Source organism: Pithys albifrons, chromosome 9 (assembly GCF_047495875.1).
Source record: "Pithys albifrons albifrons isolate INPA30051 chromosome 9, PitAlb_v1, whole genome shotgun sequence".
NCBI lineage: Eukaryota > Metazoa > Chordata > Aves > Passeriformes > Thamnophilidae > Pithys > Pithys albifrons.
Genome location: NC_092466.1, coordinates 6,299,272 through 6,312,134, shown reverse-complemented (window position 1 = coordinate 6,312,134; position 12,863 = coordinate 6,299,272). Strand labels below are relative to the sequence as shown.

Genomic DNA, 12,863 nt, shown 5'->3' with positions numbered 1-12,863 from the left:
GCCTCTGTTTTGCCTGCCATTCTTTCTTCTCTGAAATTGTGCATTATCTGAGTGCACAAACTTGTCTCTCCCTGATTTTGTGCCTACCAGGATGACTTGCACACACTTACCCAGACTCCCTTTTTCTAGTAACTGCTCTGCTTACAGTCCTGCTTATGACTCCCCATCAGTGTTTGCCTCAAAGGGCTGAGGACAGTCACCCCTGGCAGTCACACCACTGCTGCTTGTCCTGGAAAGTGCTACCCACTCTAGCTGAGCCTTCCTCCAACACCTGGGGAACGATGTGACTCTGTAAAAGCAACAGCAGGAATGGCATTGCATGTGTCAGACACCAACCATTCCTCCCCAGTGCTGGGTTTGGGTCACAGGTGTGTGAGTGCGGATCAAATGCAGCAAAATAACAGGTGGATAAAGCCAGAACTACAGGTTTTTCCATTGTGAACTCTTCTCATCCCGTCATGCACCATCTCACACCAAAGCTCATTTTACCCCGTTTCTGTCACAGTTTTGAGGTCTCTACTAGTAGCAAATCTGTGTGGAGGTTTGTAGATAGGTTATATGTGGAGCATTGCTGTCAACATCTGAAAATACACATGTCATTAAGACAAGTGCTTGGAACAAGAGACAGCTCAAGGAAAGTTACAGCTTGAACTTTTGTCCATTGACTGAAACATTTTTAATTGTTTCAAGCTAGTTTGTTGTGGAATGTTTTCATAACCTGAAACCTAACATATGCTGCATGTTATTTATTTTATGCAAGTGACTTTTAAAATAACTCATCATGTTTCAGTATCGTGGCTGTGTGCCTGAAACTCACCAGGAAAGCAATTGTGTTCATGACAAAAGTTTGCATGAGGTCTATTCAATCTAAAGAGTGTGATATCTTTCTGGTTCATATAGCTTTTCTAGTGATGAACAGTTGTGCTTTAAGGTACCCTGATGACTCACATCTACTGGCAAGAGTTGGTACAAAATGAAAGCCTGTATTTCTAGGTTTCTATTCCTTATTCACTAATTGCAAGCTACAATTAGACTTATTTGAGGAGTCTGAGCATCTCCAGCTTTCATTTATCTCAGTGAGACTTTGATTTCAGTCACAGATGATGATCAACCCTTCTGCAAAACACATCTCTTAACCTCCTGTTCACTGTTCAGTAAAATATTGTGGGATTGCCACCTACCTCGTGAAGACTTAATCATGCAAAGAAGCTTTAATATTTGGAGGTTCTTAGATAAAGGCACTGTGTAAAGATAAAGAATTGCCCCTGGACTGTGCACCTGCTCTGTTTTTTTCAGCCAGTCTGACTGAACTCAAAGCTCTCCCTTTTTCTGATCTGAAGTTCAGGGTTCTGCAAGCTATTTCATTTATTATTTTTAGGAGACAATGGTAATTGAGACAAGTGTCCTTGAAGCAGGACTGTTTGTTTGCAAAGAAGATACTTATAGTCCTTTACTCAGAGCTCCAGGTTTTCTTTAGTGAGCACTCAGCATAAAAACTCCCTTCCTCATCTGTTCTCAGGGCCATGCCATGTGCCTGTGTTTTATGTAGCCCAGTGTTTTGCAAAATCCTTTGCACAAAGGACTGGGAGAGGGCTCAAGAGCCTCTTGCACTGAACAGAGATCAAATACACTTAGATGATCAACAGATGTCTGAGTGCCCTTGGAGGTCTTTCAGACCTCTGAGAACAGATTCCACAATATTCATATGCCTGTTCTTCTGCTTCCCTGTGTAAAAAAAATTTTAAAAAAGCCTTCATATCCAATTAAGTGGATTTCTTCACATCATTCCCCTAGTGCAGAACAGAATATGCAGAATAATTGATCCCTGCCCTCTTTATTAAAAACATTTTTATATTAAAAAGTCTTTGTCAGGTTCACCCTTGCTTTTCCAGGCTAAACAGATCTCAGTGCTTTCTTTTGTTTTGTTTTGTGGGGTTTTTTCCCCTGAATATGGTTTTCAACTCTCCAGTCACTTGGTGCTCCTGTCAGCTCCCCATACCTTTTTCAAATGGTGGTGACTCCAGCTGGATGAGTGTCCTTAGCTGGAGTCTCCACACATCCCTCTCAGTTCCCTTTGTCATTTGGCATTTTTCCCATGGAAACAGCACTGTTACACACAATAAACCAACTCTACTCATGGGGTTTGTGTTGTATGTACCTCTGCTCTGGGCTCCCTGCAGCTCTTGAGAGTAACTGGGGTTGGTAACACAGGGACACCTGCTTCTCACCTCACCCCAGTTCCAGAAAGGCAAACCCCAGCTGCTGGATTGTCAGGAAGATGCTTCTGCTTCTTGCAGGTGCAAAGCTCTGCCAGCTGGCTGCCTGCTCTCACTCCACAGGCTTGGATGCAACACCTGAAGTGCATCACACCTTGAGCCAGGTGAACATTTGGAAGTTCTGTCATAAGAAAAATTAGAAAAAAACAACATGTTTTCATGAAAGATCAAAATAGTCAGAAAAGGTCTTCTGAATGCCTCCCTTGGTACTGCTGGCACTTCAGCTTGTTTAATAAAGATTTTGATCTGCTGATAGATCAACAGATGGTCAGGTGCTCCCACACAGTCACAGGGGAAACATGGGCAGAGAAAAGTTGTGACTACCATGGCAAACACATAGAGATGACTTTATGAGAAGTCTTATTTGATCTCTGTCCTGTAGCAAAACTTAACAGAGCTGTCAGAAAAGGAGAGGTTACGTTTTAAAGTACAGCGATGCAACACGACATTGAAAATAGTGGATAATGGGGAGTCACACAGCCTGGAACATTTCACCTGCTCTGAATCAGACCTCTCTTCTGTTCGGCACTTCAGTGGGATTCCAGGACATGGGCAGCACCAGACACGGGAGTCTTCTGGCACCCAGACTGCCAGGAACAGCTGCAGTAGTGTGGGAAAACCCAGGCTGCATGATCTGTGATGCTCTCAGCTCCCACCAAGGACATGGTATTTATGGGTGTTTCTGCATCCAGCTTCACATCCCCCACCCTGCTGGGTATCAGTGGTTGCACCCCAGTGAAGAGGGGAGGGGGAGAAGCCACAGTCAACATCTCAAGTAAAGTATCTTGCAGGCCCAGAGGCTCAGTGTGGAAGGAACAAGGATCTCCAAGGTTCTGTGGACATGAACACAGCTGGCCTTCAACAAGTGTGTGACTGAGATGTTGCTTTGCGAGCAAAATATTTATACAAAGGTTTTCAGTTTCTGGTCATAAAAGAGAAGATACAGGAGGGAGGAGATTTTGTTTAAAACCTGATGGAAGTACAGTGGACTTCTGGATGCTTATTAAACTGTCTGGTCAAAGAAGATAATGTGATGAGAGAAATTTTTTGCTGTAAGATCAATTTAAGCACTTCTTGGGCTGCCAGAGTCTGGCCGTGCATCTGGTTTGGGTTCTATCAGCTTTGCCCTGGTGCTACTCTGTTGACTTGACTGGCATAATTTCTGATTTACTTTGCTGTAAATGAGTTCAAGGATCACTTTCATTGCCTTAAGGAAACAGAATAGTCATTTAGGGAAATATGGGACGGTACTTGTTAAAACTCCCCAGTGTTTTGTATTGAATGCAAGAAAATGTAACTGGTTTCTGCAGGTGTTTCTCAAGAGTTAGCAAAATATTCTTTGTCACAAGCCCAGATGCAATGGTCTTAATTACAGTGCATTGCTCTCCTAACCACCACAGAACATTTAATATGTTGAAAAAGGTGTCTCTGTTCTCCTGTAAAAGCCAAATTTGCTTTTACAGTCATTGCCCATAATGCAGCAGGAGAAGGTGTTAATAACCATTTCATTGGGGCTGCAGAAATCGTCTGCATCTCTCCAGGGAAGAAGCAACTTTTTCATCTGGAAATGGCCAAAGTGTTACCTTAGGAAGCTTTCACACTTGGGATCCAAATGCTTCCTTGCACTCACAACCTGTGCTACCTAATTGCTCTCTAGGGGAGCAGAGTAGGTTGGTGGGTTGGCCCTTGGCTTGTAATTGTTTGTCTTTGTTTGAACATTTGAAGGCTGTAGGTATCCACTGTACTCACACGGGGAAAATGGCAGTCATGGCTATTTAATGGGAGTGGTGGGAACTATGAAACCTCAAGGAAAATCTCAGGATCACACAAAGGCTCCCTAGAACTGTATGCAGGGTTAGAAACAGCTGAGTGAGCTTCTCTCATGCACGTGGTGCCCTGATCACTATGAAGGGCTGAATAATGACATAGAAAGTTTTGCTGGACCTACAGAACCTTTGGAGGTTATCAGCCTCTGGAAAAAAAAAAAAAAGTGGGGCTTTTGTTATCAAAAATGAAGCAGTCTAATAAAATGTTTGCACTCCACTGTAAGACTTTAGTCCAAGCCCAGGATGTCAGTGTGTTTATGTCTTTGCCTACCTTGATATTGCTAACTGGCTCCCTGTTTGTTCAGAAGAAGTAGAGACTCAAAGGTCAGCAATGAGTGGTTTTGAAAAACCAAGTGGTGACTGTGTCTCCCACAAACTTGGAGAGAGGAATCACAGTTTGTGTCACTTTTAAACATTTCCCACATTTTACCATTTCTTTTGCTCATTCTTCCCTCCTTTTCCTGTAAGAATATAATTTCTTCTTTGTGAATAAGAGTTAGCTGATGCTTATAATTTTTTTTTAAATATACTTTGATCTCAGACAAAGTTGAGTGGAATTAGTACTCTAGTAATGCATCATGGGCATGATCTTCAACACTAACCTCAAGGCAGCTTACCTTCCCCAGGGAAATGGATTCCGGGTGGGAAACGAAGCTGCCTGTCATGAGTAAGAATCAGGTCACTTGGTCTAAATGACTAATTATGCAGGGTAGTACTTAGCTTTTGGATTCTAGTTTTGACCTATAAATGTAGTTCTAGATTTAGGCAGTAGTAACTTCCATTATAGGTTCTAGTATCAGTTTGATGTGCTGCTCCATTCACATCAAACACTCCTGATCCACAGCAGTACAAAGGCTGTGGAGTTCAGTGGTGTTTCAGTCCCTGTAAATCAGAGAGATGTTCACCTTGAGCCAGGTCTTGTGTCAGTGGATTCACAGCCACGTACCAGCTTTGGGCTGCCCATGAGCTTGTGTATGCAAATGTGCATCTACTGAGTACACAAACTGTACAGTAAAGGTATTAATTCACCTGATCTCTAGACAAAATCAACTGAAATACTGCTAATCATTAGGCTTTTGTTCATATTTGAATATTGCTTTAAAAGTCTTTTTAAAAAATAAGCGTTCGTTCTTTTTTGCCCCAAATATATTCAATTGTCATGGAAAACAGGATTTTTGAGGGTTTTTTCCTAGTTCTTTCACTGCTCTCTCTTGCCTCTACTTGTTCTCTTGAACTAAAACTGGGGCTTTGATTTCATCATACACATCTATAGTTAAGGATTTCTGTTAGTTTTCTGATATACTGAGACCTGTTCTATAGTTTTTAGTTCCTGTCCACCTCAATGGTCAATCAAGCTGAGAAAATCTGGCTTTGCCTCAGTCTCTTCAACTTACCTACTTTTCAAGAAACTGTGAGACTTCTCAATTACTACTAATCTACTCTGTCTGTGATTAAAAGTGTGCATTCCCTTGATATCTTTTGCTGAGGAAATGGAGGAATATATTGAGGAAATGAGGAAACATTTCAGTGAGGTCAAAGGTATACCCAGCATGTTCTGCAGATTGCCTGTCAAGGCTGAACAGTGAGACTGCATTACACAGCATGCACAGACAGTTCTGTAAACCACAGTCCTATTTAAAAACATTCAAGTGGAACAAACTTACTTTTTCATGTCACAACCAGGATCATATTCACATTTCAGCAGCAGGAAGGAAAAGATAAAAGACTTAATTCAGCTTTCACCATGCTGGAGATTTTCTCTGGCTCCACCTCTGCCCCTTCCTCTGTCCTCATTCCCAGTGTTTTTGAACTCTGCCTGCACTGCATTTCAGTGCTTGCCAAGACATCTCCAACTAAGGGTGAGTTAATGAGAACATCTGGCCAGGAATGAGTGATGGTGCTCTGTGACCCACCCACTCAGCACATCTGGTGGTCATGGCCACGGATGGGGGACCTTACAGAGTATTAAAGCAAAGAGGATTTTGTCATCTGTGGTTGGATTTATTGAAAATACCCAAATTCAATTGTTTATATGGAGGGACTTTCATGTAAATGGGAGAAATGTGTATATATAGGTGCATATACACAGACACATGTACACTTCTTTATGTAATTACAGTATACAGTCAGTGTGGACTGTATAAAAACTGTCTTTTTACATAATTAGTCCCCAAAGTCTTAAACTGGTTAACCATAAAGGCATACTGCAAGAGACCTCTCTTTGGTAAGAGCTTTTTGAAGGGGCTGAATGTACATTCTCTCTAAAGGGTGGAGAGGATGAAAAGAGTTTATGTGCTTGGTTGGCAAAGTTCCTTTCTGAAATCATAGTTTTAAAGCTGCTGAACTATTTTTTTTCCCTCTAAGGATGAACTAAGGTGTCCAGACACATTTGTGATAATCTTTTTTTTTCTCATATATGTATCTATATATCTATATCAGTAAATACCAATCCTCTGCTCTTGTTTGCTTTGCTGGGTATAAAAAAAAAAAAAAAAAAGAAAAAAAGAAAAAGAAAAAGATGGATTTTTCAGACAGCACAATGAATCACCCATGAAGTGAAAACACTGGGCAAATTCTCTTTTGTTTAATAGAATGGCCTGTACACAGTTCAGGCCAGCACATTTTTCATGGGATGCAAGGGAGCAGTTCAAAGAATTGGCAAGGAGTGTGTCCTGCATATTCATGAGGCTGGGCAAGGAGGTGAAGGTACAGGAGGAGGCAGAAAAGCAGTGTGAGGATAGAGTGGAATGTGGAGCGAGTTGCCACGGTATCCTATTTTACTGCTGTTTGACGTAAAGCTCCTTTGCTTTACACAACCACTGGAATTGAAGGGAAGCAGCTCGGGGCATAAATAATGAATGTGCCTTTTACATGTTAAGAGAGGAGAAGCTGCACCTCATCACAGAGTTAATGCACCCCTCTCTTCTCTCCCCAGTCTCCAGCCTATGTCCCCGAAGTCAGTCAAGATCTTGTCCAACAGACAGAGGAGAAGCTTGAGAACAGCCCCTGCAAAGAGCTGTTCTCTCACTGTACAAAGTAAGTATAACTCGATCCCCAAAGATCACAGGGCTGCAGGCAGCAGCTGCTAAGGAATGTGTCAGGTAGAGAGAGACACTTCAATCTGAACCTGAGACAGGTATCTCTGCCTTCTGCTCATAATCCTGGAGGCATAGCTGACAAGAGGTAAAAGTTATTTCATCTGAACAAAATAAAATAAATATTTCCGTGCCATTATATGCACTACACACAGGCACTTACTGTTTCAGGTATTTGACAGTGTTCTAGCCAAGCAAACCAGCCATGGATTTCATGCTGTGTGAAAAGAGCTACAATGATAATGTATCCAAAAAAAATATCTCTGTTTCAAAGTGAATAAAAATTAAGTGGCTATACAGTCCATTTAGACAGAGGAATGTGCAAACTTGCTCACGTGGCTTTTCCAGAAAATCTTCACCAGGAGAATGGGACTTTTTTTAATGCTTTCTGTCTGTCTGTGTCGTTCAAACGAACGTGCATTATTTCATCCTTTGTCTGGGAAAAGGGTTATCAGTTTGTGTAGCAGGGAGGCGATTTGGGCCATTATGTGCTAAAGCTCCAGGTATGCACTCTGCCTTTGCAAACACTGGCCCGAGTGCGCTCACGCCAGTAGATCATAAACCAATAAAAATATGAAAAGGAGGGATCATCACACGCTGGCCCATGTGGTTTCTGGCTGAGCGAGGTTTGTTTTCCCTGGATGATGTAATGGGGATTTGTAAAATTCGCTCCACTGTCATTCATTGTTTTGACTCATTTTATTGACCTTTTCTGGTTTCAGTTATTCTGTGCATTGGTAGGAGTTGTGGGTTATTTCTGGCCTTCTCTTATAGCATAGCTGGTTTCCTTGCATTAGTCTGGTGTCTTGTAGGGATGCTCTGCAGCTCGCCCCAGTTGTGTGTGCCAGTCCTAGTGACAAAGGCAGAGCTGTGCTCCACACAAACCCCCTGACGCCTGTTTCCAGTCCTCAAATCAGTTTGAAAGCTGACAGTTCCCTCTAAAAAGCACTTTGTTGTCACCAAAGAGGGGAACTAAAAAGCAAACAACTGCTGAAAGGCAGCTATTGTTCTTTTAAAATACGTGCAGCTTTTAATTAACTGAATGGGAGGGCAAGCATTGGACAGTACTTAATGCAGGCCGGTATTCACCGACTGCTGTTCCCTCCTCTCACTGAAACAGATAAATGAGCCAGGTTTGAGACCTCGTTAATAAAAATGCTGGACGAAAATGAGGTCAAAGGGAAGTTTTTAAAACTTGCTGTTGGTATTTACCGGTCCTGAGTAAAGTTAATTTTGACAGAGCTCACACTCAGACCAAAAAAGGGAGGCATACACACAAATACGATCCTGCTGTCCTGTACGAGCATGGACAGGGATGAGTTTCATTCACATCTTCATAGATAAAAGTTGGTCTGCAAGAAAAATGTATGTGTAACTCTAACTTCTGCTTTTGCCTTTAATATTTTGACTTGTCTTCTCCTCCCTCCATTTAAGACTGCCCGTTTAAGACTTTTTATTTTATTTTGTAAATGCAAATCCATTAGGGGAAACTGTATGATCTGTGTCCAATCAAAGCTAATGAAGACAAAAACAACTTGACTTGTGAATACTGAATATGTGCAATTACCTGCCTGCTCCAAATGGATGGTCCAGGAATTACAAAACAGAATTTTAACAACTGAGAAATTCCAAAAATGGTAGCACAGGAAGAGGGAGGAACTAAACTGAGGAGACATATTATTCATGGTGACTTCTTTCCTCAGGTCTAGAATTGCCTGAGACTGTAAGACATGGATGGTAAGACATAGACTATCCATTCCCAAACTAGACTAGTCCTTCAGAAAGGATTTTCTCCTTCCAGCAAAATCTGGAAATGTGCCTGTATACCCTTAGACATGGACACAAAAGCCAGATAAACAAGGCAGAAATACTCTTTTTTTTCTGGTTTTCACCCCAAATCAACTTTTGTCCTGCCAATGCCACCAGCAGAGGTGGATGCAGGAGCTCCAGTAGGCAAGGCAAGAACCAACACCAGCAGGTGAACAACCACCTGTCAAACAATGTGACCACTTTCATTTCAGGCAAGTGTCTCAGCTCAGCCCCTCTTTTCTTAGTTATGAACCCTTGGCCTTTCTTATGGGATGCCTGATGGTCTCTGGCTGCTTGTCCCAAGCAACAGACGTTGTTCTCACATTTTGCATCCTGGCCTTTTTATTCCTTTCATTATATAAAAGATTTTGCATCCACTGTGTGAGCCCCGGAATCCTCTTCTTGATCCAGAAACAACTCCACATCCCTGTTCAGACTTTTCTTTCTTCTGTTTTACTCTACAAAGCATACAGCTGTTAGGAAAACCCCTTTGACTTTAGTCACATGTACTATTTCTTCTGGAAGGAATAGAAATTGATATTTTTACTCAAAATGCCTCTGATGGTGTCTCTTTGACAGAAATGGGCTTCAGCCAGAAATTTTCTGTCCAGATGTAAACATTCCCCAAGGTTTAGGAGCTCAGTTCCTGAGGGTGTTGTGTTAATTTACTAACAGAAGCAAAGACATTTGTTGTCTAGTGGCTAACAACCTCTGGAAAAGTCCATTGAAGCCAGTGGGAGTTGTCCTGTTGATTTTCAGCAGTCGTAACCAGTGTATATTACTATTCAGCTTGTAAAAGGCCTCCTGTTATGAAATACATCAAGCATGTCACTTTGTTCCTAGATTGAAATTGTGAGTAAAATAAAGTGAAAAATAAAGTGAAAGTGAAATAATCCTACCAGACAAGAAGTCTGGATTTTCTCCTCTTGTTTTGTTACTCTTTTGCTCCAAGTTCAGGATTATAAAATGCTTATATATGCTTTTCATCTGAGATAGATCTGTCCTTGACCACCTCAGTGGGGAACCATTCCAAGAATACCTAAGCAGCATGTACTTTGACAGGTTTCTTCAGTGGAAGTGGTTGGAAAGGTAAGTGGCAAAAGATTGCTTTTAAATAAAAAATAAATTAAAAGGCTTATTTTTACTTTCCATGCAAAGTCTCTAAAATATGCTCAAAATCTAATATGTTTGCTTCTAAAGCTCAAGCCATTTAATGGTATTAGGTACATTAGGCATGTTAGGTATGATTAATGTGCATTCAGCAATTTCAGTTGTCTTTCTGTTCAGCTACACTCTGAATATGGTGACTTTTTCTCTGGACTAGTTATCACTGTTATTAATCACTCTAAACAGAGGAAAAAAGACATGTAGGACCTGGCACCACACTTAATCACTAGACATTTCTGAGCACATTTAATTACCAGGCAGCCTTAGTGGGTATTAATTTGCAAGGAAAGGGGCTTCTGCCTTTTCCTTGTCAGGGAGGGCTGTAGCAGACGTTCACTGCTGGGTAACAATGACCTTGAGTTGAGAGAAGACCCAGTTTCCACAAATGGAATTAATTATGGCCGATGAGTTAGGGCCAGATCCATGAGCGGTGTGTTGTCAGCATGAGGCCTCGGAGATCAAAGGAGCTGTGCCAGTCCCTCTCCCTGGAAAGCTACAAAGCTGCTGCACAAGAGGGATGGGCAGAGGGGAGAGCCATTTTGTGCCAAGACATGCTCCACATGCCACCTTCACTGAGGCCAGCATTTACTCTTCCATTTCAATTAAAAAACCCATCAGATGATTCATCCCTAACCAGGCTATTTCCCATCTATTTTCACACTGGGGATAAGGAATTTTCTGAAATGCTTTGAGGATTTTTTTTCCTTTCCCCCAACAAATATGATAAGCTATTGGGTATGCCTGACTTAAGAAGCTGGGATAACTGTTTTTAGGATTAGCAAAGAGATGTTAGCAGCATGGAGTGATCAGCAGCTCCTTCTGACAGCCTGTTGGCTCCAACGGAGCAGTCACACAGTCCATTTATTCCAGGGACATTGCCGAACATGTTGTTATCACTGCTAATTGTTGCTTTTAACCCCAATAGCATTTGCAGCAGCCTCAAAGAAGCCTAAAAATAGCATCTTTTCCTCTTCTGGTTTTGACCTTCTCTGTATTTTTCTTCTTCCACTTTGGAAAACAATAATGGGCATTAATGAAACGATTCACTTTAACATTTATTCCTCATTGTCATCAATCTCATCATCCCTGTGGTGGGAACAGCCACATTACTGTGCTCCCTCTGCTGGCTGGCCACCTGCCAAAGGGGAACAAGGAGAGTAGGAATATCCATATCCACTGTTAAGACCATTGTAAAACTTTGGAGATGGAGTGCTGGATAAAAAATCGGATCTCTACGAATCTAGGGTTCTTCTGTCATACTGTAAAATTTGTACAGTAACAAAGTGAAAGCTAGATGTGGAGGTGGAGCCATTGTGGTAGAGCAGATTTTGTGGGAAGCCTGTCAGATTGCATAGGGGTGGTGTCTAGTGATTGTTGGGAGCACTCTGCCCTCAGAGAAAGACTTACTTAACCTTTAATTTGGCTTTTGCTCCTTTCTTGCCCTTGACACTCTTCCAGTAGGCAGGTATCCAGGGGGGACAGGCTGGCCTGGAACTTGGCTTCCTCTTCTTCCAGCTTGTGCACGGCACATAAATCCACCTCTCCTGCTCCGGGTTTATTTCTTTTCTTGACTCACATCAGTTTCATGTTCTGTTTCAGACACCAGAAATATTTTCTGGTGGACTGAGTTTTGGATCTCTTTTTCTCATCTTGCACACCAAACAAAGCAATGTGTCAGGCCATCCTACATATCATGGGAATTAATATCTTGTTGGAAGCTCTCAGGCCTTCTCTTTGCTTAACAAAAGCTAAAGCTCTATAATGGAGATTCAGAACCCTCCTTGGTCTTAAGATGGTAGCCGAAATTATACTGATGACTCACTAATGTGTTGTATTTTATTACAGCTTAATATGTTGGAATTGAAAAGTTCAAGCCATACATAGTATTGAAGTAATGTAATTACATAATTATATATTATATTATATAATACGATTACCCTGAAATAATATGATTATATGATATTTATCTATATTGTGTTTCAAAAGTATACTCTGAAATAAATAAATCACAGAGAGTGCATGAAATGTAATGTATCTACTATCTATCTATCTATCTATCTATCTATCTATCTATCTATCTATCTATCTAATCTATCTATCTCCTTCTCTTCCAGGCAACCAGTAACGAAAAACACATTTCGGCAGTACAGGGTACTGGGGAAGGGCGGCTTTGGGGAGGTGAGTAATTCTGAAATTCCTGTTGAGAGTCTCTCTTACTTTTTAGGCGCTGCAGGTACAGAAGCCTGATGGGACAGAGTCTGATTTTCATTAATTGCTGACAGTTGTACTTAACCCCTCATGACACTGTAATCTCAAAAGAACAGTTTCGAGAGTTGTGTTCGGTTGGTGCGTTCGCGGTGGAATTAGGGTCACACCCTTATTTGTATTTTACCCATGGCTGGAGGTCACTGGAGAGGCAGGGGAGGTGCAGCCGGGCTTTGGCTGAGCAGATTACAATCTGCACAGACAAAAGGGGGTGGGATAGGAAGCAGGCAGAGGAAAGTGAAATAATTAAACCAATATTACACAGCAGGTTTGGAAACAGTAGTCGGTTCCCCAGCTGCCCCCGCCTAAGCCTTATTCACTAAGCCGCTGTCTCTCGCCTTAAAAGGACTAAATCAGATGAGATCGTGAGGAGTAAAGTGCAACCCAGACACAACGTTTGCTTCGAATTACCCAGCAATTGTTCT

At 41.7% G+C, this 12,863-nt stretch overlaps 1 protein-coding gene across 3 annotated transcripts in view; it reads left to right on the top strand.

Annotated features, from left to right (window-relative positions):
• GRK5 (G protein-coupled receptor kinase 5) overlaps positions 1-12,863 on the top strand; it is a 162,428-nt gene that overhangs the window by 121,088 nt on the left and 28,477 nt on the right. For 2 of the 3 annotated variants that reach the window (XM_071563031.1, XM_071563033.1), the window contains exons 5-7: positions 7,038-7,138; positions 10,003-10,095; positions 12,288-12,351. In XM_071563031.1, coding sequence (XP_071419132.1) covers positions 7,038-7,138; positions 10,003-10,095; positions 12,288-12,351 — 258 coding nt within the window. Of the gene's footprint in view, positions 1-7,037; positions 7,139-9,998; positions 10,096-12,287; positions 12,352-12,863 lie in introns of all 3 variants that reach the window. The other variant, XM_071563034.1, reaches the window with a different exon arrangement.